Here is a 23,789-nt window from a genome sequence, read left to right on the forward strand (position 1 = left end):
CATTACTCTTATTATATGCTTCTGTAATCTAAAAATGTTTTTGTCTGTTTGTGCAGCTACCCCAAAATGTGATACCATATGACATAATGGAGTGAAAATAAGCAAAATGTGCCAGTTTTTTTTATATTTATATCTTCTATGTCTGACATCATTCGCATTCCAAACACAGACTTGTTTAGGCTCTTTAGCAGTTCGTTAGTATGTCTCTCCCAACTGAATTTATTATCCAGTTGTAATCCCAAGAATTTTACACTGTCACCTTCTCCTATTTCCTTGTCATCATATTTTATACACATACCTGAAGGAAATCTCTTGGAAGATCTGAACTGCATACAGTGGGTCTTTTCAAAGTTTAATGATAGTGAATTGGCTATGAACCACTTATCAATGTCAGTAAAACTTTGATTAGCTGCCGCAGTCTGTAGCATTAACTATCCCGCGGTTCTTCTCCACGGCGGCAGGTGTCGGTGTCGCAGTCGCTGTGCCGGCGCACCCGCACGCCCTCGCTGGACTACGCACAGACCGCGGAGGCGGCCTTCCTCACGGGGCCCCCGGCTACCAGAGGCTGGGCCACCACTGCCAGGTAGGCTCTGCGCACGCTCCGTATTGCTGCTGCTGGTACACTGCCTGACAAAACAGCTGAACCACTCTGAAGGCGTGGTCGCGTGTCAGTGTAACATCGTACACGTAGACACCATCAACAGGTAGGTTGTGTGAGGTGACAAAAGTCGTGGAATAGCGATATGTACATATGCAGATGGCGGTAGCAACGCGTACACAGGGTGCGAAAGGCCAGTGCGTTGGCGGAGCTGTCATTTCTACTCAGGTGATGTGGAAAGGGGTCCGACGTGATTATGACCGCACGGCAGGAATTAACACTCTTAGTGGTAATTGGAGCTAGACACACGAGACATTCCATTTCGGGAATCCTTAGAGACTTCAATATCCTGAGTTCCACATTGTCAAGATTGTGTTGAAAATACCAAATTTAAGTATTCATCTCTCACCATCACCAACGCAGTGACTCACAGTGTTCATTTAACGACCGAGAGGAACGGCGTTCCCGTAGATTTGTCGGTGCTAACAAGCAACACTGTGTGAAATAATCGCAGAAATCAATATGGGACGCATGACGAATGTGTCCGTTAGGGCAGTGCGGCCACATCTGGCGTCAGTGTCAGCAGACAACCGACGCGAGAGTCTTTGCCAATAGCACGACATCGACTGCAGCGCCTCTTCTGGGCTCGTGGCCGTATGCGTTGGCCCAGAGACGTCTGGGAAATCGTGGCCTGGTCAGACGAGACGTGATTTCAGTTGTGAAGAGCTGACGGTAGGTTTCGACTGTGGCACAGACCCCACGAAGTCATGGACCCACGTTGTCCACAAGTCACTATGCAAGCTGGTGCTGGCCCCTTAGTGGTGTGGGCTGTGTGGAGTGGACTCACTCCTATGGATGCTCGGCTACTTGGAGACCATTTGCAGCCATTCATGCGCTTCATGTTTCCAAACAACGATGGAATTTATATGTATGGCAATAAGCCATAAAAAAAGGTCTAGTGAATAGGACCTCACGTCGCGTAGGCCGTTCGGGCGCGTCGGTGGGGATGTAATGATGATGATTAGAACAACACAACACCCAGTCCCTGAGGGGAGAAAATCTCCGACCCAGCCGGGAACCGAACCCGAGCCCTTAGGGTTGACATTCTGTCACGCTGACCACTTTTTTTTTTTTTACTCTCATTTTGTTCGTTTTAGATCGTTGTATCTGCTCTGGGCGGACGTCGAAAGACACCTGTTTCAGTTCGTTGTTGATCCATTAATTCAGTTTTTTTTAATTACAGAGAACAGCTAGCCCTCTGACCGAACACGCTGAGCTACCGTGCCGGTTCTACTCAGCTACCGGGGGCGGACAAGATAAGCCATGTCACCAGGCCCCAGTTGCCGCGATTCATTTGAAGAACATTCTGGACAATTGGAGCCAATGATTTGGCCACCCACATAGGCCTACATGAATACCATCGAATACTTGTGGCAAATAATCGAGAGGTCAGTTAGTGTTCAAAATCTTGCAGTCGCAACTCTTTCTGAATTATGGACTGTTACAGAGGCAGCATTGCCGTATACTTCTACACAGGATTTCCAACGACTTGTTGAGTCCATGTCACGTCGAGTTGCTGCACAACGTTGGGCAAAACGAGGTCCAACACGATTTTAGGAGGCCTCTCTAGTCTTTTGTCATCTCAGTGTTCAAAATGGTTCAAATGGCTCTGAGCACTATGGGACTTAGTTCCCTAGAACTTGGAACTATTTAAACCTAACTAACCTAAGGAGATCACACACATCCATGCCCGAGGAAAGATTCGAACCTGCGACCGTAGCGGTCGCGCAGTTCCAGACTGTAGCACCTAGAACCGCTCGGCCACCACGGCCGGCTCACCTCATCGTAAATGATTACAGTTGCAGTTCTCTGTGATTGAAGAATGGCCACCATAGTTCATTAATGGAGTTTCTGTTTAGAGTTCATACCTCCCGTGCTTGAATATATAAGGTCCTTGAATACCAGCAGATACTGAGTGATCAGTAAAGGACACGAACACAGCACATACTCCTGAGATAGGGTTTGAAAAGGATCTCATTCTCGGTCTCCATTTGGGCAACCCGTCAAATAGTGCACATGTCCAGATTTGTGGGACATTCGGGTGGACTGCAAGGAAACGTGAAAGGACGCACACTCGTCCTACGGTTCGACCACGTCTGACCACAACAAGGGAGGATCGCTGTGTTGTGCACCATACACATGGTAACCCCTTCACAAATGCGCCTGCCGTCCAGCAACAAGTAATCGACACTTTGAAACATTCTGTGTCGTCTCACGCCATCGGTCGGAGACCAACAATAGCCGCACCAGCGAATTACCGTCCCATGCATGGACTGCCGTTAAGACTGCAACAAGAAACGGTGCGGCTGGGGTGATTCCGTGGACCGATGACGAATAGCGTCGCGTTTTGATGAGATGAATGCTTCGTCGCCGAGATCGCGGCGATCTGGGGAGAGGTTCCATTGTTCCAATGTTTTGGGCAGGCACAGCGTTGTTACTTGCGTCATGGTGTGATGAGCCGTAGGCTGTGCCTTCAGGTCACGGCTGGTAGTAATTGAGGGCACTCTGACGGCACAACACTACGCCACAGACACCCAGCGCCCTCATGCGTCACCTCTCACCCAGCAGTATCGTCCTCCCATTCTTCAACACGACAATACTCGTCCACGCATCATCATGCTGAGGTACTATCATGGTTGGAAAGATCCTCATATCTGAGTGGTATCAGTCCGTCCCAAGGTCAACATTCATAATTTAAAGGACCACCTTATCCCAGGATATGATGCAATGGCCTTTTGATATCTTATGCAGCCAAATCAGTGCATCAATCCAGTTTAGAAAGGGTGCACTGTAATATTGATAAGGGACTTCATATTGTCAAGTAATTTAGAAATTTCACTCAGTTTTATAACCACTGAAAGAAAATGACTTTCCCTGTCAACGCGTGCAGTTTCATCTCATATCCTCATACACTTCTAGGTGCTTCACTTTTTTGTCGTGCAGTGTACATGTGCTAAGCAGCTATCTAATAAAGATAGGGAAAACACGAGGTGCACTGCTCTCTCGAACCACATTAGTTGAGATTAATAAAATGGTGTAGCTTGTTATACTATAACAGTTGCTGCTGCAGTCACAATTTTCCTCCATTTATTTTCAGCACGATTCGTTACGGGAAGTTATTCCTAATAAGTGTATTGTTAGTATTTTACACTATAATTGCAGTTTCCTGATGACTTTACACTGACAGTGTTACGTAGCTACACGGTCTTTGCTAAAGGTCTCGAAACTTCAAAGATGATAATGGAACACTGAAACATAGATCTTAAAATTATACACTGTCCAGTGTCATTAATATGAACACTTGTCAAAACCCTGAATAACCTCCTCTTGCAGCGCCCACCACGCTCTTCTGGACGTCAGATAAACCGCTCTGTTTCCGCACTAGAGTAACTACTGCACTGTTTTACGTGTTCCCCGACATACTTTATATACACTCTATTTCCCGTGCAGCCACCTGCCCTTTGTGAGCGGTTATTCTGCATTGACGTCGAATACAGGAGGTGCACACATTAACGTAATTCTACGGTGTATTAAAAGGAAATGCAAAGAGGGTAAATCTTAAATGACGGATGCGATATATCTACAAACAGAGCACTTAATGGTCTGTAGATCAACTATGTGGTTACTGCGACATCACTAATCCTTAACAGCCAGATATATGCTGGTTCGAATAATTACCTATTCCGCCAAATCGCTAGCCAACTTGGTGTCTGGATAAAGTGCTCGCGATGGTATTCCTTTTTATAATTTTGTAACATTTATATCCTGAAGAAATACGTAAAGATCACATAAAAGTATACACAAAGAACATTTCAGCAGCAAAGACGAATTTTTATTTTAGTGGGCAGGCGAACAAACTGAATATTTACCTACTGTTAGGTGAATTCTTGTAATAATTATATAATGCATTTTTGAGCTCCAGTGACAATTAGTATGCACAAGCAGTAATGTTGAAGTATTACAACAAACTATGTATCAGGTGAAGGATTAAAATAAAATTAATTCTTTTATGTCCTCAAATTGTGATTGCATATAATGTTCTGGATACACTTAATTATCACCCAGCGGAGCTTCGGCGTTTTCTGTGGTGTGATGGCTGTAGTGGAATAGACATGTCCTCCTGGACAAATGATTCTGGCGTAACTACGTGAGCTCAGAGATCAATACTTTAGAGTCTCTTTTTTTCCTTCTTTTCTTTCGTGACTAAATATAACAAATATTGTTCTTCATGTGTAAGGGAACATTCAATTTATTAAAAGCACTACAAAACTGTTGGGCGCGCCACCACATATACCACTCCTTCCTTCATACGCTCCTAACGCTTCTATAATTCACAGTCGCATCATATGCAAGAGCTATCCGGAAAATAAAGTCCGATCGACTGCGAAATGGAAATTACAGTTAAAATCCGATGAAGCTTTTCACAGATGTGTTGTGCAGTGTCTCTAATACGCCCGTCGATCGCGGCACTTCGCTTTTTTCACCTCTGAGCGCACAGTGCACACCTAACGATCCGTAGAAAATTACGAGCACTTGTGACAGATTTCGCCTAATTTCATGCAGGCCACACAGCGTAACTGTCGTGCATTTTCTTCTTCATGACACTTCTCGGCCGCACACTCCAGGGGAAGTGATGAAGATCATGCAGCGGTTTCAATGGAAACTGTTTGGTCTCTCACCGTACTGTCCGTATTTGACCCCCCTCATTTTCATATCTTTGCTCGCATGAAACACTGATTACGAGAACAATATTTTGGCACAGACAACGAGCTAAAGATCAGGGTAGAGATTTGGGGAAAAGCACAGGCAGCTATCTTCTCTGGCGAGGGTATTGGAAAGTTGGTACAACGGTACGACAGGTTTCTAAGTTGGAGCGGCAGCTATATGCAGAAGTAGATGGTACGTGTAGCTAAATGTTCCAAACAAAACATTTTTTATTTTAATTGTAGTTTCCATTTCGCGACGTATCGGATGTTGCTTTTCGAATAGCTCTCGTAACACAGGACCATAGTATTCGCTATAATTTACGTATACGTCTACATGATTAATGAAAGTCAGCACAATCCAGTCATTTTTCTGACAGAGATTTCCAGATGCAAATAACTTTCTGGTCTTCCTAGAAGATTAAAAGTGTGCAGTCTGCCAGGAAGTTTCATGCCGGCGCACACTTCATTGCAGAGTAAGAATTCATTCTGGTACTTTCTGGTCATTAGCACAGCATCAAACTATGGAGCATAGTCGAAATGTTTAGTCGACGAGCAACTCACAGCAGTGCTACAGCGCAAGTGGTGTTTGTACAAAGCAGGGCAATGGCAAAGCACCGCTCACGAATTATCAAAAATATTCATTTACATAGTTCATTCCTTCTAGAGCGCACATTTCAATCTCCCAGTCCTCGGTAGCTCCCCACAAACATTCCCATTCAACAGCAACACTCCAACCAAAAGGTACATTGACATTCTGAAACATTATCTATACACTAATGCTAACATAAAAGGCTTTTTAAATCAAGAATGACGAAAGAAATTAAATTTTGATTTGAGATTAGGAACAAATTCCCCACTGATCGCAAGCATGTTCTTTGCGCCATGACCAAATTTCGAGTCTACTACCCGGATGCACCTGGTATGTACACATACTGACTAGGAGCCCCATGTGTGGGAAGTGACAAAGGTACCGTGATGTTTCTTGCATCTGACGCTCCACATATTGTCAACCTTACAACCACAATATTGGCTGTTAACAGCAACAGGGGGTGGGTCTGGAAGTATCCAGTGGTGAGTACAGCATGAAAATACGAATCGTAGTGGAACTGCTTAGTCGACGAGTAGCACACAGCAGTCCTACACTGCTAGTGGTGTTGATACAAAGCAGAGCAATGACAACGATAAATAAAGCAAACATTGCATAAAATCTACAACAACGGTTGCCGGAGTTGACATATCGTCAGAAAGGAACCAACAGAATTTCGCAGAGTGAGAAAGAAGTGGCAAATGAAATATCACCGTTTCTTCAAGATGAGTCAGTGGAATGTGTGGTGTGGTATACGTTCGACTGTGCGCACAAAGTACATGAGGAGTACGATGATGACGATACCTGCTTATCAAGTAAACTTGATACTGAAAGAGGCGTCGAGCCATGTAGTTCATCATCCTTGTCGGACAGGGAGCAACAGATCCCGTCTCTAGTGCAAAGTAGTAAAGAAGAGTCCTTGCCCAAGGAGCAGATACTAAACATAACTACGTACACGGAAGATCGTCCACGGCATAATAAGGAAACGAACAGATTTCAAATGAGTCCTAGCAACATGACAGTGAAGTGCATAAGAAAAGGTATGAATATTACAGGGAGGTGCACTTGTTACAAAAACTGGTGTTTCCGCGTTTCAAGGATGCTGGATACAATTTGCAGGATATGCACGATAGTGACCTACTACGTTATCCACATCAAATTGCGCGCGATATAGATCACAGTGATTTCAAGGGAAGCAGTGGATGGTTGCATAACTTCAAACAGCGCTGCAGAATTGGAAGACGTAAAACAACGAAATTTCAAGCCAAGCGACAATTTGACGATGCGCGGCAAACTGTGAGATCGGTCAGAAAAGTTGTAGATGAAATAAAAAAAAAACTTATCCCAACGACCATTAAGGAATTTGTTTCCGACCTATCGTAGTTTCAAGAGCAAACGCATGTGAAAGGAACCATAGAAAGTACAGGTACCAAGAGAGCTGTATCAATATCCTCTAACATAAATGCCTTAATGCATTCATACACAATTACGCCGACTGTTAATCTTGATAGCAAATTGTGTGGAAGGTTATTTATCGTGCCGCTAGAAGTTGAATGTGCTCTGCCCAGAGTGAGAAAATGGGCGTAAGAGAACTACAACTATGGTATGAGTACTGCTTTTGGTGAATTGATATGCACGGTAGTGACCTACTACGTTATCCACATCAAACTGCGCGCGATATAGATCACAGTGGTTTCAAGGGAAGCAGTGGATGGTTGCATAACTTCAAACAGCGCTGCAGAATTGGAAGACGTAAAACAACGAAATTTCAAGCCAAGCGTCAACTTGACGATGCGCGGCAAACTGTGGAATCGGTCAGAAAATTTGTAGATGAAATAAAAAAAACTTATCCCAACGACCATTAAGGAATTTCTTTCCGACCTATCGTAGTTTGAAGAGGAAACGCATGTGAAAGGAACCCTAGAAATTGCAGGTACCAAGAGAGTTGTATCAATATCCTCTAACATAAATGCCTTAATGCATTCATACACAATTACGCCGACTGTTAATCTTGATAGCAAATTGTGTGGAAGGTTATTTATCGTGCCGCTAGAAGTTGAATGTGCTCTGCCCAGAGTGAGAAAATGGGCGTAAGAGAACTACAACTATGGTATGAGTACTGCTTTTGGTGAATTCGGTGACACAAATAGCTTGGTTCCTGGCCTGCGTATAAAAATCATACACCTTTAGAGTAAACTATCCCTCCTGAAAAGTGTGTGACACATTTCATAGCACCTGGAACCACTAAACAAATTCACCCGCTGGGTGGCTTTTTTTTTCTTTCATGCAGGTCCCCCTTAAGGGTATTGTTTTTTCATGCAGGTCCCCCTTAAGGGTAACCAGTTTCACAATAAGCTCCACGAAATGCTGTTTCGTATTTGGTTGCATGTCATAACATTCCAGTAATTTTCATCACTCTATTATCCCAATCTGATTTTATATGTTGTCCTTAAGAGTGGATATTAAAATGAACGCCCTGTACAGCTTGTAACTCCCAAGGAGTTTGCCTTCGATCTTCAGGGTACGAATCTTTGCGATCACCTTGCCGGGCAATTTTCATTCGGTGTTCATGGTGCCAGTTAAAGATTTGTTTTGAACACTTAATGAATGTCGACGATGGCTATTTTGTGATGCATAATTCATACATCCCATAGAAGGTTGATCTCTTTACCTCCCAGAAACTCATTTTCTGTCGCCCTCCTGACGCACATGATGAGTCATTGGCAGCTAATACTTTTCCTGACACTGTTATTAACACAAAATTGCGAAATAAGCCGTATTAAAGGTTATTCCACTTGCAACCTCCCACTCAAGGTGTTCTTTTCAAAAAAGAAAAGATAAAAAAAACAGGAAGCCACCCACCAATAAGGAATTATCCGAAAAGAAAGAGCTTCACGTAAGCAAGGGGTTATCGAACCAAATTCTGTCCAATTGGCTCGTTAGATCGTCAAAATGACTAGCAGGACTGACGGCACCCTGCGCATGGTGCTCCAAATGTTCACAATTGACGAGAGATCAGGCGACGTCGCCTTCTGAATCTGCTTAGTATATTCTTCTCTTGGTCACCCTCTACGATTTTCACCCTCAACGCTGCCCTCCAATACTACATTGGTGATCCCTCGATGTCTCAGAACATGTCCTACCAACCGATAACTTCTTCTAGTCAAGTTGTGCCACAAGTTCCTCTTCTCCCCAATTCTGTTCAATACCTCCTCATTAGTTATGTGATCAACCCATCTAATCTTCACCATACTTCTGTAGCACCACATTCCAAAAGCTTCTATTCTCTTTTTGTCTAAGCTTTTTATCGTCCACGTTTCACTTCCATACATGGCTACACTCCATACAAATACCTTCAGAAATGACTTCCTGACACTTAAATCTATACTCGACGTTAACAAATTTCTCTTCTTCACAAAGGCTTTCCTTGCCATTGCCAGTCTACATTTTATATCCTCTCTACTTCGACCAACAGTTATTTTGCTCCACATATAGCAAAACTCCTTTACTACATTAAGTGTCTCAGTTTCTAATCTAATTCCCTCAGCATCACCCGACTTAATTCGACTACATTCCGTTATCCTCGTTTTGCTTTTGTTGATGTTCATCTTATTCCCTCCTTTCAAGACACCGTCCATTCCGTTCAACTGCTCTTCCAAGTCCTTTGCTGTCTCTGACAGAATTACGATGTCATCGGCGAACCTCAAAGTTTTTATTTTTTCTCCGTGGATTTTAATACCTACTCCCAACTTTTCTTTTGTTTCCTTTATTGTTTGCTCAATATACTCGTTGAATAACATCGGGGATAAGCTACAACCCTGTCTCACTCCCTTCCCAATCACTGTTTCCCTCTCATACCCCTCGACTCTTATAACTGCCATCTGGTTTCTGTACAAATTGTAAATAACCTTTCTCTCCCTGTATTTTACCCATGCCACCTTCAGAATTTTAAAAAGAGTATTCCAATCAACATTGTCAAAAGATTTCTCTAAGTCTACAAATGCTAGAAACGTAGGTTTGCCTTTCCTTAATCTTTCTTCTAAGATAAGCCGTAAGGTCAGTATTGCCTCACGTGTTCCAACATTTCTACGGAATCCAAACTGATCTTCCCCGAGATAGGCTTCTACTAGTTTTTCCATTCGTCTGTAAAGAATTCCCGTCAGTATTTTGCAGCTGTGACTTATTAAACTGGTACTTCGGTAATTTTCACATTTGTCAACACCTGCTTTCTTTGGGATTGGGATTATTATATTCTTTTTGAAGTCTGAGGGTATTTCGCCTGTCTCATACATCCTTCTCACCAGATGGTAGAGTTTTATCAGGACTGGCTCTCCCAAGGTTGTCAGTAGTTCTAATGGAATGTTGTCTACTCCGGGGGCCTTGTTTCGACTTAGATCTTTCAGTGGTCTGTCAAACTCTTCACGCAATATCATATACCCATTTCATCTTCATCTAAATCCTCCTCCATTCCCATAATATTGTCCTCAAGTACATCGCCCTTGTATAGGCCCTCTATATACTCCTTCCACCTTTCTGCATTCCCTTCTTTGCTTAGAACTGGGTTTCGATCAAAGCTCTTGATATTCATGCAAGTGGTTCTCCTTTCTCCAAAGCTCTATTTAATATTTCTGTATGCAGTATCTATCTTACCCCTAGTGAGATAAGCTTCTACATCCTTACATTTGTCCCCTAGCCATCCCTGCTTAGACATTTTGCACTTCCTGTCAATATCATTTTTGAGACGTTTGTTTTCCTTTTTGCCTGCTTTATTTACTGCATTTTTATATTTACTCCTTTCATCAATTGAATTCAATATTTCTTATGTTACCCAAGGGTTTCTACTAGCCCTCGTCTTTTTACCTGTTTGACCCTCTGCTGCCTTCACTATTTCATCCCTCAGAGCTACCCATTCTTGTTCTACTGTATTTCTTTCCCCCGTTCCTGTCAATTGTTCCCTTATGCTCTCCCAGAAACTCTCTACAATCTCTGGTTCTTTCAGTTTATCCAGGTCCCATTTACTTAAATTCCCAACTTTTTGCAGTGTCTTCAGTTTTAATCTACAGTTCATAAGCAATAGATAGCGATCACAGTCCACATCTGCACCTGGAAATGTCTTACAATTTAAAACCTGGTTCCTAAATCTCTGTCTTACCATTATATAATCTATCTGATACCTTTTAGTATCTTCAGGGTTCTTCCATGTATAAAACCTTCTTTTATGATTCTTAAACCAAGTATTATCTATGATTAAGTTATGCTCTGCGCAAAATTCTACCAGGCGGCTTCCTCTTTCATTTCTTAGCCCCAATCCATATTCACCTACTATATTTCCTTTTCTCCATTTTCCTACTGACGAATTCCAGTCACCCATGACTATTAAATTTTGGTCTCCCTTCATTACCTGAATAATTTCTTTTATCTCATCATACATTTAATCCATTTCTTCGTCATCTGCAGAGCTAGTTGGCATATAAACTTGTACTACTGTAGTAGGCGTGGGCTTCGTGTCTATCTTGGCCACAATAATACGTTCAATATGCTGTTTGTAGTAGCTTACCCGTACACCTATTTTTTTATTCATTATTAAACCTACTCCTGCATTACCCCGATTTGATTTTGTATTTATAACTCTGTATTCACCTGACCAGTAGTCTTGTTCCTCCTGCCACCGAACTTCACTAATTCCCACTATATCTAACTTTAACCTATCCATTTCCCTTTTTAAATTTTCTAACCTACCTGCAAGATTAAGGGATCTGACATTCCACTCTCCGATCCGTGGAACGCCAGTTTTCTTTCTCCTGATAACAACGTCCTCCTGAGTAATCCTCGCCCGGAGACCCGAATGGGGGACTATTTTACCTCCGGAATATTTTATCCAAGAGGACACCATCATTATTTAACCATACACTAAAGCTGCTTGCCCTCGGGAAAAATTACGGTTGTAATTTCCCCTTGCTTTCAGCCGTTCGCAGTATCAGAACAGCAAGGCCATGTTGGTTAGTGTTACAAGGCCAGATCAGTCAATCAACCAGACTGTTGCTCCTGCAACTACTGAAAAGGCTGCTGCCCCTCTTCAGGAACCACACGTTCGTCTGACCTCTCAACAGTTACCACTCCATTGTGGTTGCACCTACGGTACGGCTATCTGTATCGCTGAGGCACGCAAGCCTCCCCACAAACGGCAAGGTCTATGGTTCATGGCGGGGGGTCGAGGGGGGGGGGGGGGGGGGAATCCAATTACATGTTACAAAAACGAAATTATAAATATTTGCCGAAACACCTGAGGAAATTCACCTGACACCCGGTCGTCGTGGTACATTTCGCAACACCATTTGATAAATGACATACTTTGTAGTAATTATCATGTGTTTTACATCATTTTAAGTCTATCTTTTTGGTGATACATATTGATTTTGCTGTTCTCCATCGTCAATGTAGGATACTGATAACAAGCAGTGAGGTGCTGCTGATGTCAATGTAAACAATGCCGCTACTCCAAAAAATCACAAATTTATTGAATGACTCATAAAAACTGAACAACAGATCGCTGAACACACATAAAAAAAAGTTTTGCGCACCTCGGTGCCGAGAGTTCCAGAACCTATACAGAAAATTGGAATAGAGATCGAAATAAACATTATTTCCGCCCTTTTTATTGTTCAAGAAAACCATAAATTGCATGTTGTACCACTATAAAGCGAGACCTTCAGAGGTGGTGGCCCAGACTGCTGAACACACCGGTATTGTCCTCCTGCATTGATGTTTGCCTGTATTCGTCATGGCATACAATCCACAAGTTCATCAAGGCACTGTTGGCCCACATTGTCCCACTTCAGCGATTCGGCGTAGATCCCTCAGAGTGGTTGGTGGGTCACGTCGTCCATAAACAGCCCTTTTCAGTCCATCCAAGGAAGGTTCAGTAGGGTTCATAGACAACATGCTGGCCACTCTAGTCGAGCGATGTCGTTATCCTGAAGGAAGTCATTCACAAGATGCGCACGTTGGAGGCACGAATTGCATCCAAGAAGACGAATGCCTCGCCAATATGCTGCCAATATGGTTGCACTGTTGGTCAGAGGAAGCCATTCACGTATCGTACAACCGTTACGGCGCCCTCCATGACCACCTGCGGCTTATGGCGTATGTCGGCCCCACATAATGCCACCCCAATACAACAGGGAACCTCCACCTTGCTGCACTCACCGACAGTGTGTTCAAGGCGTTCAGCCTAACCGGGTTTCCTCCAAACACGTCTCCGACGATTGTCTGGTTGAAGTTATATGCGACACTGATCGGTGAAGGACGCGTGAAGCCAATCCTGAGCGGTTCATTCGGCTTGTTGTTAGGCCCATCTGAAACGTGCTGCATGGTATCGTGATTGGAAAGATGGACCTCGTCGTGCAGTCGGGAGTGAGGTTGCGCATCATGCAGCCCATTGCGCACAGTTTGAGTCTTCACGCGACGTCCTGTGGCTGCACGAAAAGCATTATTTAACATGGTGGCGTTGCTGTCAGGGTTCCTCCGAGCCAAATCCGTAGGTAGCCGTCATCCGGTGGAGTAGTAGCCCTTGGGCGGACTGGACGAGGCATGTCATCGACAGTTCCTGTCTCTCTGTCAGTCCTCAATGTCCGAACAACATCGGTTTGGTTCACTCCGAGACGCCTGTACACTTCCCTTGTTGAGATCTCTTTCTGGGCAAAGTAACAATGTGGACGCAATCGAACTGCGATATTGACCGTGTCCGCATGGTTGAACTACGGACAACACGAGCCGTGTACCTTCTTCCTGATGGAATGACTGGAACTGATCGGCTGTCGGACCCCCTCCATCTAATAGGCGCTGCTCGTGCATGGTTGTTTACATCTCTGGGCGGGTTTAATGACATCTCTGAAGTGTCAAAGGGACTGTGTCTGTGATACAACATACAAAGTCAACGTCTGTCTTCAAGAGGTTTGGAAATCGTGGTGTCACAAATCTTTTTTTGATGTGTGTATAATATTACTAGTTTGCGGCAGTCCAGCTTTGAGCCTAAAACCAATTGGTGTACTAAAGAATACTCTTGTCAGCGTAGGCACTGTCGAAGGTATTCGGATCCACTTCGGACCGGTGAGCGGGATTGTTTGGTTTGTCGCAGCGACTCGAATTGGAACTTTGGAGCACCCTCTCGAAGACGTTCTCAGACAAACCCTCGACGACACAGTATCGGTTAACCCGCGCAGCGCTACATACGTAGAGGTGCGCGGTGATACTACACGTCGGCACTATTTGTGTCTCGGAATGAGTAACGTGAAAACTAGCCCCGCGCTGCTAGCGGCCTCTGCAGACAGCCGTTAGAATTTTCTCGCGGATCCACTACGCCTGGGTGCTTATGCTGTCCCGCCGAGCCTCTGATGCTGAAGGAAAGTTTTTCTGCCAGGGGTCACGACTCTGGTTCAGAACGTGTATAAAAATGCTTTTCAGCAATGCTGTGGAGCATAACTTAGAGTAGATATTATGATTTTTGGAGATTTTTTTCTCCACATGCCTGGACCCTTCTGTTTCAGGAGGATCACGAACGGCACCCTCCTGGCTACCTACTACAGCACGAGCGTCGTCTACGTTGTCTTCATCGCCACCTCTGTCAAGCAGGTGCGTATGTGGCTGACTGCTGCCGTATTAAATACAAGGCGGCTCACTCTCTCCACGGTATCCGTGGTAATCTCTCCACTACTGGAGTTCACAGTTTTTATCACTGACTCTAATGGGTCTAACGCCCAGTCGCAAAATTTTTTACTTCTTTTACAAGTGACTGCGCACTAAGAGGGACTAAGCGCTATAATTAACACTGGAAACGTTTTTGGCTATCAGTGACATTTTTTAACTTAATTATACTGGCATTTTGTTTACTCACCCCGGAGCTAGCACAATACTAGATTACTTGCACGTTTGATGATAAGACATGTTGTTGATTCAAAGATGGCGGACGCTAAATGGGAGAACCACCATGCTACTGCAACGATAAAAGCACTGATCGCTCCAACTCAACAACGCCCCAACAACACGGAAATTAGGTGTATGTTTTGAGCAGACACAAAATGACAACTGTTCTACACTCATGATAATCTTCGGATCCTGCGTCATGTCACAGTTTCCCGTTTCCTAGATTGAAATGGGACTTATAAGGGAACAGTTTCTGGAGTAGAAGAGCTGAAACAAAAATCAGATGGCTTCTCTGCCAATTGGAACTGGATTTTTGCTACGTTTGGGACTCGTATCTATGAGAAAACGTACCACCGCAGCTATATCTTGAGAGTGTCTTCATTCTATCACACCATCCTCAATCCCCACTACTGATAAGAGTGTTTTATTTTCTTGGGGCATTTACTGTGCAATCCTTGTTACTACAACACGTGGGCGAGCTTTCATCAGGGGTCTATACTCGACACTGTGTTATCTCCAACGATATTGTGTCCCGTATAGACGCCTGATGAAAAGTTATCCCAGTAATGGGGATTGAGGATGGTGTGACAGAATGAAGACATTCTCAAGATACAGCTGCGGTAGTACCTTTTCCTCATATATATATATACACTCCTGGAAATGGAAAAAAGAACACATTGACCGCGGCGTTGGCCGTCGAATGGCGCTAGCTGCGCAGCATTTGTGCACCGCCGCCGTCAGTGTCAGCCAGTTTGCCGTGGCATACGGAGCTCCATCGCAGTCTTTAACACTGGTAGCATGCCGCGACAGCGTGGACGTGAACCGTATGTGCAGTTGACGGACTTTGAGCGAGGGCGTATAGTGGGCATGCGGGAGGCCGGGTGGACGTACCGCCGAATTGCTCAACACGTGGGGCGTGACGTCTCCACAGTACATCCATGTTGTCGCCAGTGGTCGGCGGAAGGTGCACGTGCCCGTCGACCTGGGACCGGCCCGCAGTGACGTACGGATGCACGCCAAGACCGTAGGATCCTACGCAGTGCCGTAGGGGACCACACCGCCACTTCCCAGAAAATTAGGGACACTGTTGCTCCTGGGGTATCGGCGAGGACCATTCGCAACCGTCTCCATGAAGCAGGGCTACGGTCCCGCACACCGTTAGGCCGTCTTCCGCTCACGCCCCAACATCGTGCAGCCCGCCTCCAGTGGTGTCGCGACAGGCGTGAATGGAGGGACGAATGGAGACGTGTCGTCTTCAGCGATGAGAGTCGCTTCTGCCTTGGTGCCAATGATGGTCGTATGCGTGTTTGGCGCCGTGCAGGTGAGCGCCACAATCAGGACTGCATACGACCGAGGCACACAGGGCCAACACCCGGCATCATGGTGTGGGGAGCGATCTCCTACACTGGCCGTACACCTCTGGTGATCGTCGAGGGGACACTGAATAGTGCACGGTACATCGAAACCGTCATCGAACCCATCGTTCTACCATTCCTAGACCGGCAAGGGAACTTGCTGTTCCAACAGGACAATACACGTCCGCATGTATCCCGTGCCACCCAACGTGCTCTAGAAGGTGTAAGCCAACTACCCTGGCCAGCAAGATCTCCGGATCTGTCCCACATTGAGCATGTTTGGGACTGGATGAAGCGTCGTCTCACGCGGTCTGCACGTCCAGCACGAACGCTCGTCCAACTGAGGCGCCAGGTGGAAATGGCATGGCAAGCCGTTCCACAGGACTACATCCATCATCTCTACGATCGTCTCCATGGGAGAATAGCAGCCTGCATTGCTGCGAAAGGTGGATATAAACTGTACTAGTGCCGACATTGTGCATGCTCTGTTGCCTTTGTCTATGTGCCTGTGGTTTTGTCAGTGTGATAATGTGATGTATCTGACCCCAGGAATGTGTCAATAAAGTTTCACCTTCCTGGGACAATGAAGTCACGGTGTTCTTATTTCAATTTCCGGGAGTATATACATATAATGAGCGGAAATCCCTCGTCCATGCAATAAGATGAATACCCTAAATTGACATATCGTATTTGTTGTGAAAATGGGGCACAGGTTTAGAATAGTTGGTAATTGTAGTACATGTCTTCAAACTGTCAGCATAATGTATCTGACAAAAATGCTCGTATTAACGTCTACAAACGACAAAAAAGCCTTAATCTTAAGCATAGATACTAGTGCAGATTGCGAAAATCAACTGATACTGTGATGGTGGAAAACCAGAGGAGAGATACTGCTGATGTTGTTGAAGGATCACGTGGAATCAGAGCATATTGTACAGCAATACAAGCTATAACGATCTCCGTCCTGAAAGTCATTATCTCATGGGATACGTGATCTGTCAGTGGCTATTGATACAGTTATCAGCAGATACCAGTTCCTGTTGGTGGTTCGAAAAGCCCTGAACCACTTGTGTTGACAACGTAAAATTGGGCAGTACGTAACAACTGTGGTGTTCCAGTAATATCAGTAAGGTCAATGTTTCACTTGTGGTGTCATGCATTGCTGGTACCTCTGAGTCTAGGTTTTAATTGGGTGTATCGGCAAGTGAGAAGTACTTTCGTTAAGAGAAGTTTATTGTGTTGATCGTATGGTATGACAGCTGGTGACTGGTGTCACTGATAACTTACTTTAAGTGTCCTGTCAGTTAGTGCAGATGCATTGACCGATGAGGATACACTTGCAATTAAATATGGCCATCTGACCGTATGTTGCATTGGTGAAAGTCCTACGTCTGATCACCATATCGTCATCCTTTACAATAATGCTACTGGTAGTTTAGTAGTATAGATATCTTTTCTCATTAATGTTCGACATTTATGGTACCACTTTTAGTACAAACAGTATATGTGCTTACGTGTGCCGAAAAGTCTGATGGGATCCAGATGATGCCCATCAGCTTGTTGCAGCAACTGTAGTGGCTGATGTTGGTAGTTACATGGAGTGTAGATAGCGGGGGAAGTGTAAGTACTGTCATCTGGAGGCCCACGTTTGATAGGAGCAGCATGATGTAAAGCAGTACATGATGGTGGTTATGCTGTTGCTGACCAAATGTGGCTGGCTCCATTCTTCACTCTATTCTGCATCTTGGAGGACTTACTTTAGCAGTCACAACTCTATACATATATTTGTATGTTTAGGCGATGAGCAGCTATAATATGTAGGCTGTCTGATCAAAAGTATCCAGACACATCTACATCTACATGACTACTCTGCAATTCACATTTAAGTGCTTGGCAGAGGGTTCATCGAACCACAATCATACTATTTCTCTACTATTCCACTCCCGAACAGCGAGCGGGAAAAACGAACACCTAAACCTTTCTGTTCGAGCTCTGATTTCTCTTATTTTATTTTGATGATCATTCCTACCTATGTAGGTTGGGCTCAACAAAATATTTTCGCATTCGGAAGAGAAAGTTGGTGACTGAAATTTCGTAAAAAGGTCTCGCCGCGACGAAAAACGTCTATGCTGTAATGACTTCCATCCCAACTCGTGTATCATATCTGCCACACTCTCTCCCCTATAACGCGATAATACAAAACGAGCTGCCCTTTTTTGCACCCTTTCGATGTCCTCCGTCAATCCCACCTGGTAAGGATCCCACACCGCGCAGCAATATTCTAACAGAGGACGAACGAGTGTAGTGTAAGCTGTCTCTTTAGTGGACTTGTTGCATCTTCTAAGTGTCCTGCCAATGAAACGCAACCTTTGGCTCGCCTTCCCGACAATATTATCTATGTGGTCCTTCCAACTGAAGTTGTTCGTAATTTTAACACCCAAGTACCTAGTTGAATTGACAGCCTTGAGAATTGTACTATTTATCGAGTAATCGAATTCCAACGGATTTCTTTTGGAACTCATGTGGATCATCTCACACTTTTCGTTATTTAGCGTCAACTGCCACCTGACACACCATGCAGCAATCTTTTCTAAATCGCTTTGCAGCTGATACTGGTCTTCGGATGACCTTACTAGACGGTAAATTACAGCATCATCTGCGAACAGTCTAAGAGAACTGCTCAGATTGTCACCCAGGTCATTTATATAGATCAGGAACAGTAGAGGTCCCAGGACGCTTCCCTGGGGAACACCTGATATCACATCAGTTTTACTCGATGATTTGCCGTCTATTACTACGAACTGCGACCTTCCTGACAGGAAATCACGAATCCAGTCGCACAACTGAGACGATACCCCATAGCTCCGCAGCTTGATTAGAAGTCGCTTGTGAGGAACGGTGTCAAAAGCTTTCCGGAAATCTAGAAATACGGAATCAACTTGAGATCCCCTGTCGATAGCGGTCATTACTTCGTGCGAATAAAGAGCTAGCTGCGTTGCACAAGAGCGATGTTTTCTGAAACCATGCTGATTACGTGTCAATAGATCGTTCCCTTCGAGGTGATTCATAATGTTTGAATACAGTATATGGTCCAAAACCCTACTGCAAACCGACGTCAATGATATAGGTCTGTAGTTAAATGGATTACTCCTACTACCCTTCTTGAACACTGGTGCGACCTGCGCAATTTTCCAATCTGTAGGTACAGATCTATCGGTGAGCGAGCGGTTGTATATGAGTGCTAAGTAGGGAGCTATAGTATCAGCGTAATCTGAAAGGAACCTAATCGGTATACAATCTGGACCTGAAGACTTGCCCGTATCAAGCGATTTGAGTTGCTTCGCAACCCCTAAGGTGTCTACTTCTAAGAAACTCATGGTGGCAGATGTTCGTGTTTCAAATTCTGGAATATTCCATTCGTCTTCCCTGGTGAAGGAATTTCGGAAAACTGCGTTCAATAACTCCGCTTTAGCGGCACAGTCGTCGATAACAGTACCATCGGCACTGCGCAGCGAAGGTATTGACTGCGTCTTGCCGCTTGTGTACTTTACATACGACCAGAATTTCTTCGGATTTTCTACCAAATTTCGAGACAATGTTTCGTTGTGGAACCTATTAAAGGCATCTCGCATCGAAGTACGTGCCAAATTTCGCGCATCTGTAAATTTTAGCCCATCTTCGGGATTTCGCGTTCTTCTGAACTTCGCATGCTTTTTCCGTTGCCTCTGCAACAGCGTTCGGACCTTTTTTGTGTACCACGGGGGATCCGTTCCATCTCTTACCAATTTATGAGGTATGAATATCTCAATTGCTGTTGCTACTATATCTTTGAATTTGAGCCACATCTCGTCTACATTCGCATAGTCAGTTCGGAAGGAATGGAAATTGTCTTTTAGGAAGGCTTCTAGTGGCACTTTATCCGCTTTTTTAAATAAAATTATTTTGCGTTTGTTTCTGATGGATTTGGAAGAAATGGTATTGAGCCTAGCTACAATGACCTTGTGATCACTAATCCCTGTATCAGTCATGATGCTCTCTATCAGCTCTGGATTGTTTGTGGCCAAGAGGTCAAGTGTGTTTTCGCAACCATTTACAATTCGCGTGGGTTCGTGGACTAACTGCTCGAAATAACTTTCGGAGAATGCATTTAGGACAATCTCTGAAGACGTTTTCTGCCTACCACCGGTTTTGAACAAGTATTTTTGCCAACATACCGAGGGTAGGTTGAAGTCCCCACCAACTATAACCGTATGAGTGGGGTATTTATTTGTTACGAGACTCAAACTTTCTCTGAACTGTTCCGCAACTGTATCATCGGAGTCTGGGGGTCGGTAGAAGGAGCCAATTATTAACTTAATTCGGCTGTTAAGTATAACCTCCACCCACACCAATTCGCACGGAGTATCTACTTCGACTTCACTACAAGATAAACCACTACTGACAGACACAAACACTCCACCACCAATTCTGCCTAATCTGTCTTTCCTGAACACCGTCTGAGACTTCGTAAAAATTTCTGCAGAACTTATTTCAGGCTTTAGCCAGCTTTCTGTACCTATAACGATATCAGCTTCTGTGCTTTCTATTAGCGCTTGAAGCTCAGGGACTTTTCCAGCGCAACTACAACAATTTACAACTATAATTCCGACTGTTCCTTGATCCAAGCACGTCCTGTAATTGCCAAGCACCCTTTGACATTGCAGCCCATCCCGCACTTTCCCGAGGCCTTCTAACCTAAAAAATCGCCCAGTCCACGCCACACAGCCTCCGCTACCCGTGTAGCCGCCAGCTGAGTGTAGTGAACTCCTGACCTATTCAGCGGAACCCGAAACCCCACCACCCTATGGCGCAAGTCAAGGAATCTGCAGCCAATACGGTCGCAAAACCGTCTGAGCCTCTGATTCAGACCCTCCACCCGGCTCTGCACCAAAGGTCCGCAGTCGGTTCTGTCAACGATGCTACAGATGGTGAGCTCTGCCTTCATCTCGTAAGCAAGACCGGCAGCCTTCACCAAATCAGATTGCCGCTGGAATCCAGAGAGAATTTCCTCAGATCCAAAGCGATACACGTCACTAGTGCCGACATGTGCCACCACCTGCAGCTGGCTGCACCCTGTGCTCTTCATGGCATCCGGAAGGACCCTTTCCACATCAGGAATGACTCCTCCCGGAATGCACAAGGAGTGCACACTGGATTTCTTCCCCTCCTTAGCCGCCGTATCCCTAAGGGGCCCCATAACGCGCCTAACATTGGAGCTCCCAACTACCAGTAAGCCCACCCTCTGCGATTGCCCGGACCTTGAAGGCTGAGAATGATCCTCTGAAACATCACACATTAGGGAACATTTATATGAAGTGTGTCCTTGATTAGCCTTCATGATGGCTTGATGTATACTGGAGATATTTTCAAGGAGATGTCTGAATATCTGTAGAGGAACAGCAGCCTATTCTTCCCCAAGAGGAGAGACAATTGTGATGTTGGACGCTGAGGTCGTCATTCTAGCTCATACCAAACATGTTCCATGGGCCATGTCGGGCCTCTGGGCAGGCCAGTCTATTCCAGGATTTCTAATATCCACAGACAATTGCCTGACAGAGTCTGCTTTATGATAAGTTGCATTGACATGCTGATACAGACAGTCATCATCATCTCTGAACTGTACTACTACACAATGATGCAAAACATGTTAAATACTTCCATAAAAAACACCACATTCCCCTACCATAACACCACCTCCTCTGTACTTCAACATTACCATTACACATGATAACATACTCCAGGCATCCACCTAATCCAATTGCTTCTATCAGTTATCCCAAGGGTACAGCGTGATTCATCAGTCAAAATGACTCAGTTCCAGTCATCCATTGTCCAGTGGCGTTGCTTTTCACACAACCTAATGTGTGATTTAACATTACCTACAGAAATGTGTGGTTTATGAGGAGTTGCTCAACGTTTGCAACCCCATTGTTTCTTCACTTCCTACACACAGTAATTTTCCTAGATTGACTGCTGGTAATGATTTCCACTCAATCCGCTAATTTGACATGAACATTTACAGCAACCATCAGCAATACAAGTCCCTGTCAATCAGTACATGAAAACTGAGTGGCCTTGGTGTAGCTGTGGATGTTTTTGGCCTGTTTGCTTTACTATAACATCGCCAGCAGTCGACTAGGGCAGTTTTAGTAGGGTTCGGACATTCCTGATCAATCTGTTTAGTCCACATCGAACTTACTGAGCACTTCAGACTGGCATATTCCGCTGTTACTGCTTCTCTACTAACAATACTCACCAAATCATTTTGTACTGGCAAGTCCACCTGTATGCACATCTACTGGTCAATAACACATTATATCGATGTCTGGATATTTTAAATCAGATAGTGTGGCATCCCACAACTAGGATTTATGTCATGCATCAGAATTTTTTATTTCTCACTGGGCAGCACTAACTACACTGAAGAGCCAAAGGAACTGGTACAACTGCCTAATATCATATAGGGCCCCCAAGTTCAAGCCCTAACCGACGTGGCAAGGAGTCTATTAATGTCTGAAGTAGTGCTGTAGGGAATTGACGCCATGATTTCTGCAGGACTGTCCATAAATCCATAAGACTACTAGTGGGTGGAGAGCTCTTATAAACAGCATGTTGCAAGGCATCCCAGATATGCTCAATAATGTTCATATCTGGGGATTTTGGTGACCCGTGAAAGTGTTTAAACTCAGGAGAGTGTTCTTGTGTCACTCTGTGGCATTTTGGACGTGTGGGGTGTCGCATTGTCCTTCTGGAGTTGTCCAAGTCCGTCGGAATGCACAACAGACATGAATCGATGCAAGTGATCAGACAGAAAGTTTATGTACGAGTAGATGTCACCTATCAGAGTCGTATCTAGATGTATATGGAGTCCTATATCACTCCAACTGCACATACCCCACACCATTAAGGAGTCTCCACAAGCTTGAACAGTCCCCTGTTGACATGCAGGGTCTGTGAATTCATGAGGTTTTCTACATAACTGTACACGTCCATCTGCTCAGTACAATTTGAAACGAGACCCGTCCAACCAGGCAACATGTTTCCAGTCATCAACAGTCCAGTGTCAGTGTTGATGGGTCCAGGTGAGGCTTAAAACTTTGTCTCGTGCAGTCATGAAGGGTACACGAGTTGTCCTTCAGGTCTGAAAGCCCATATCGATCATGATTCATTGAATGGTTTGCCACTGACCCTTGTTGAAGGCCCAACACTGAAATCTGCAGCAATTTACAGAAAGGTTGCACTTCTATCTCGTTGAACGATTCTCTTTAGTCATTGGTGGTCCCATTGTGCACGATCTTTTTCCAGCTTCAGCAATGTAAGAGATTTGATATTTCACCGGATTCCTGATTTTCGTAAAATGGTAAAATGCCCACTTCATCGCTACCTTGCAGCTACTGTGTCCCATCAGTTGTGCAGAAGCTATAACACCACGTTCATTCTAGCTTAAATCTTGATAACCTGCCACTGTAGCAGCTGTAACCGATCTAACAACTGCCCCAGACGCTTGTAGATCTCATATAGGC

The 23,789-nt window shown here is 44.6% G+C and overlaps 1 protein-coding gene across 2 annotated transcripts in view; it reads left to right on the forward strand.

Annotated features, from left to right (window-relative positions):
- The window catches only part of LOC126354753 (proton-coupled amino acid transporter-like protein pathetic), a 408,828-nt gene that overhangs the window by 339,170 nt on the left and 45,869 nt on the right, over positions 1-23,789 (forward strand). For both annotated transcript variants that reach the window (XM_050004633.1, XM_050004634.1), the window contains exons 5-6: positions 462-583; positions 14,497-14,581. In XM_050004633.1, the coding sequence (XP_049860590.1) occupies positions 462-583; positions 14,497-14,581 (207 nt within the window). The remainder of the gene's footprint in view (positions 1-461; positions 584-14,496; positions 14,582-23,789) is intronic.

Source organism: Schistocerca gregaria, chromosome 3 (genome assembly GCF_023897955.1).
Source record: "Schistocerca gregaria isolate iqSchGreg1 chromosome 3, iqSchGreg1.2, whole genome shotgun sequence".
NCBI lineage: Eukaryota > Metazoa > Arthropoda > Insecta > Orthoptera > Acrididae > Schistocerca > Schistocerca gregaria.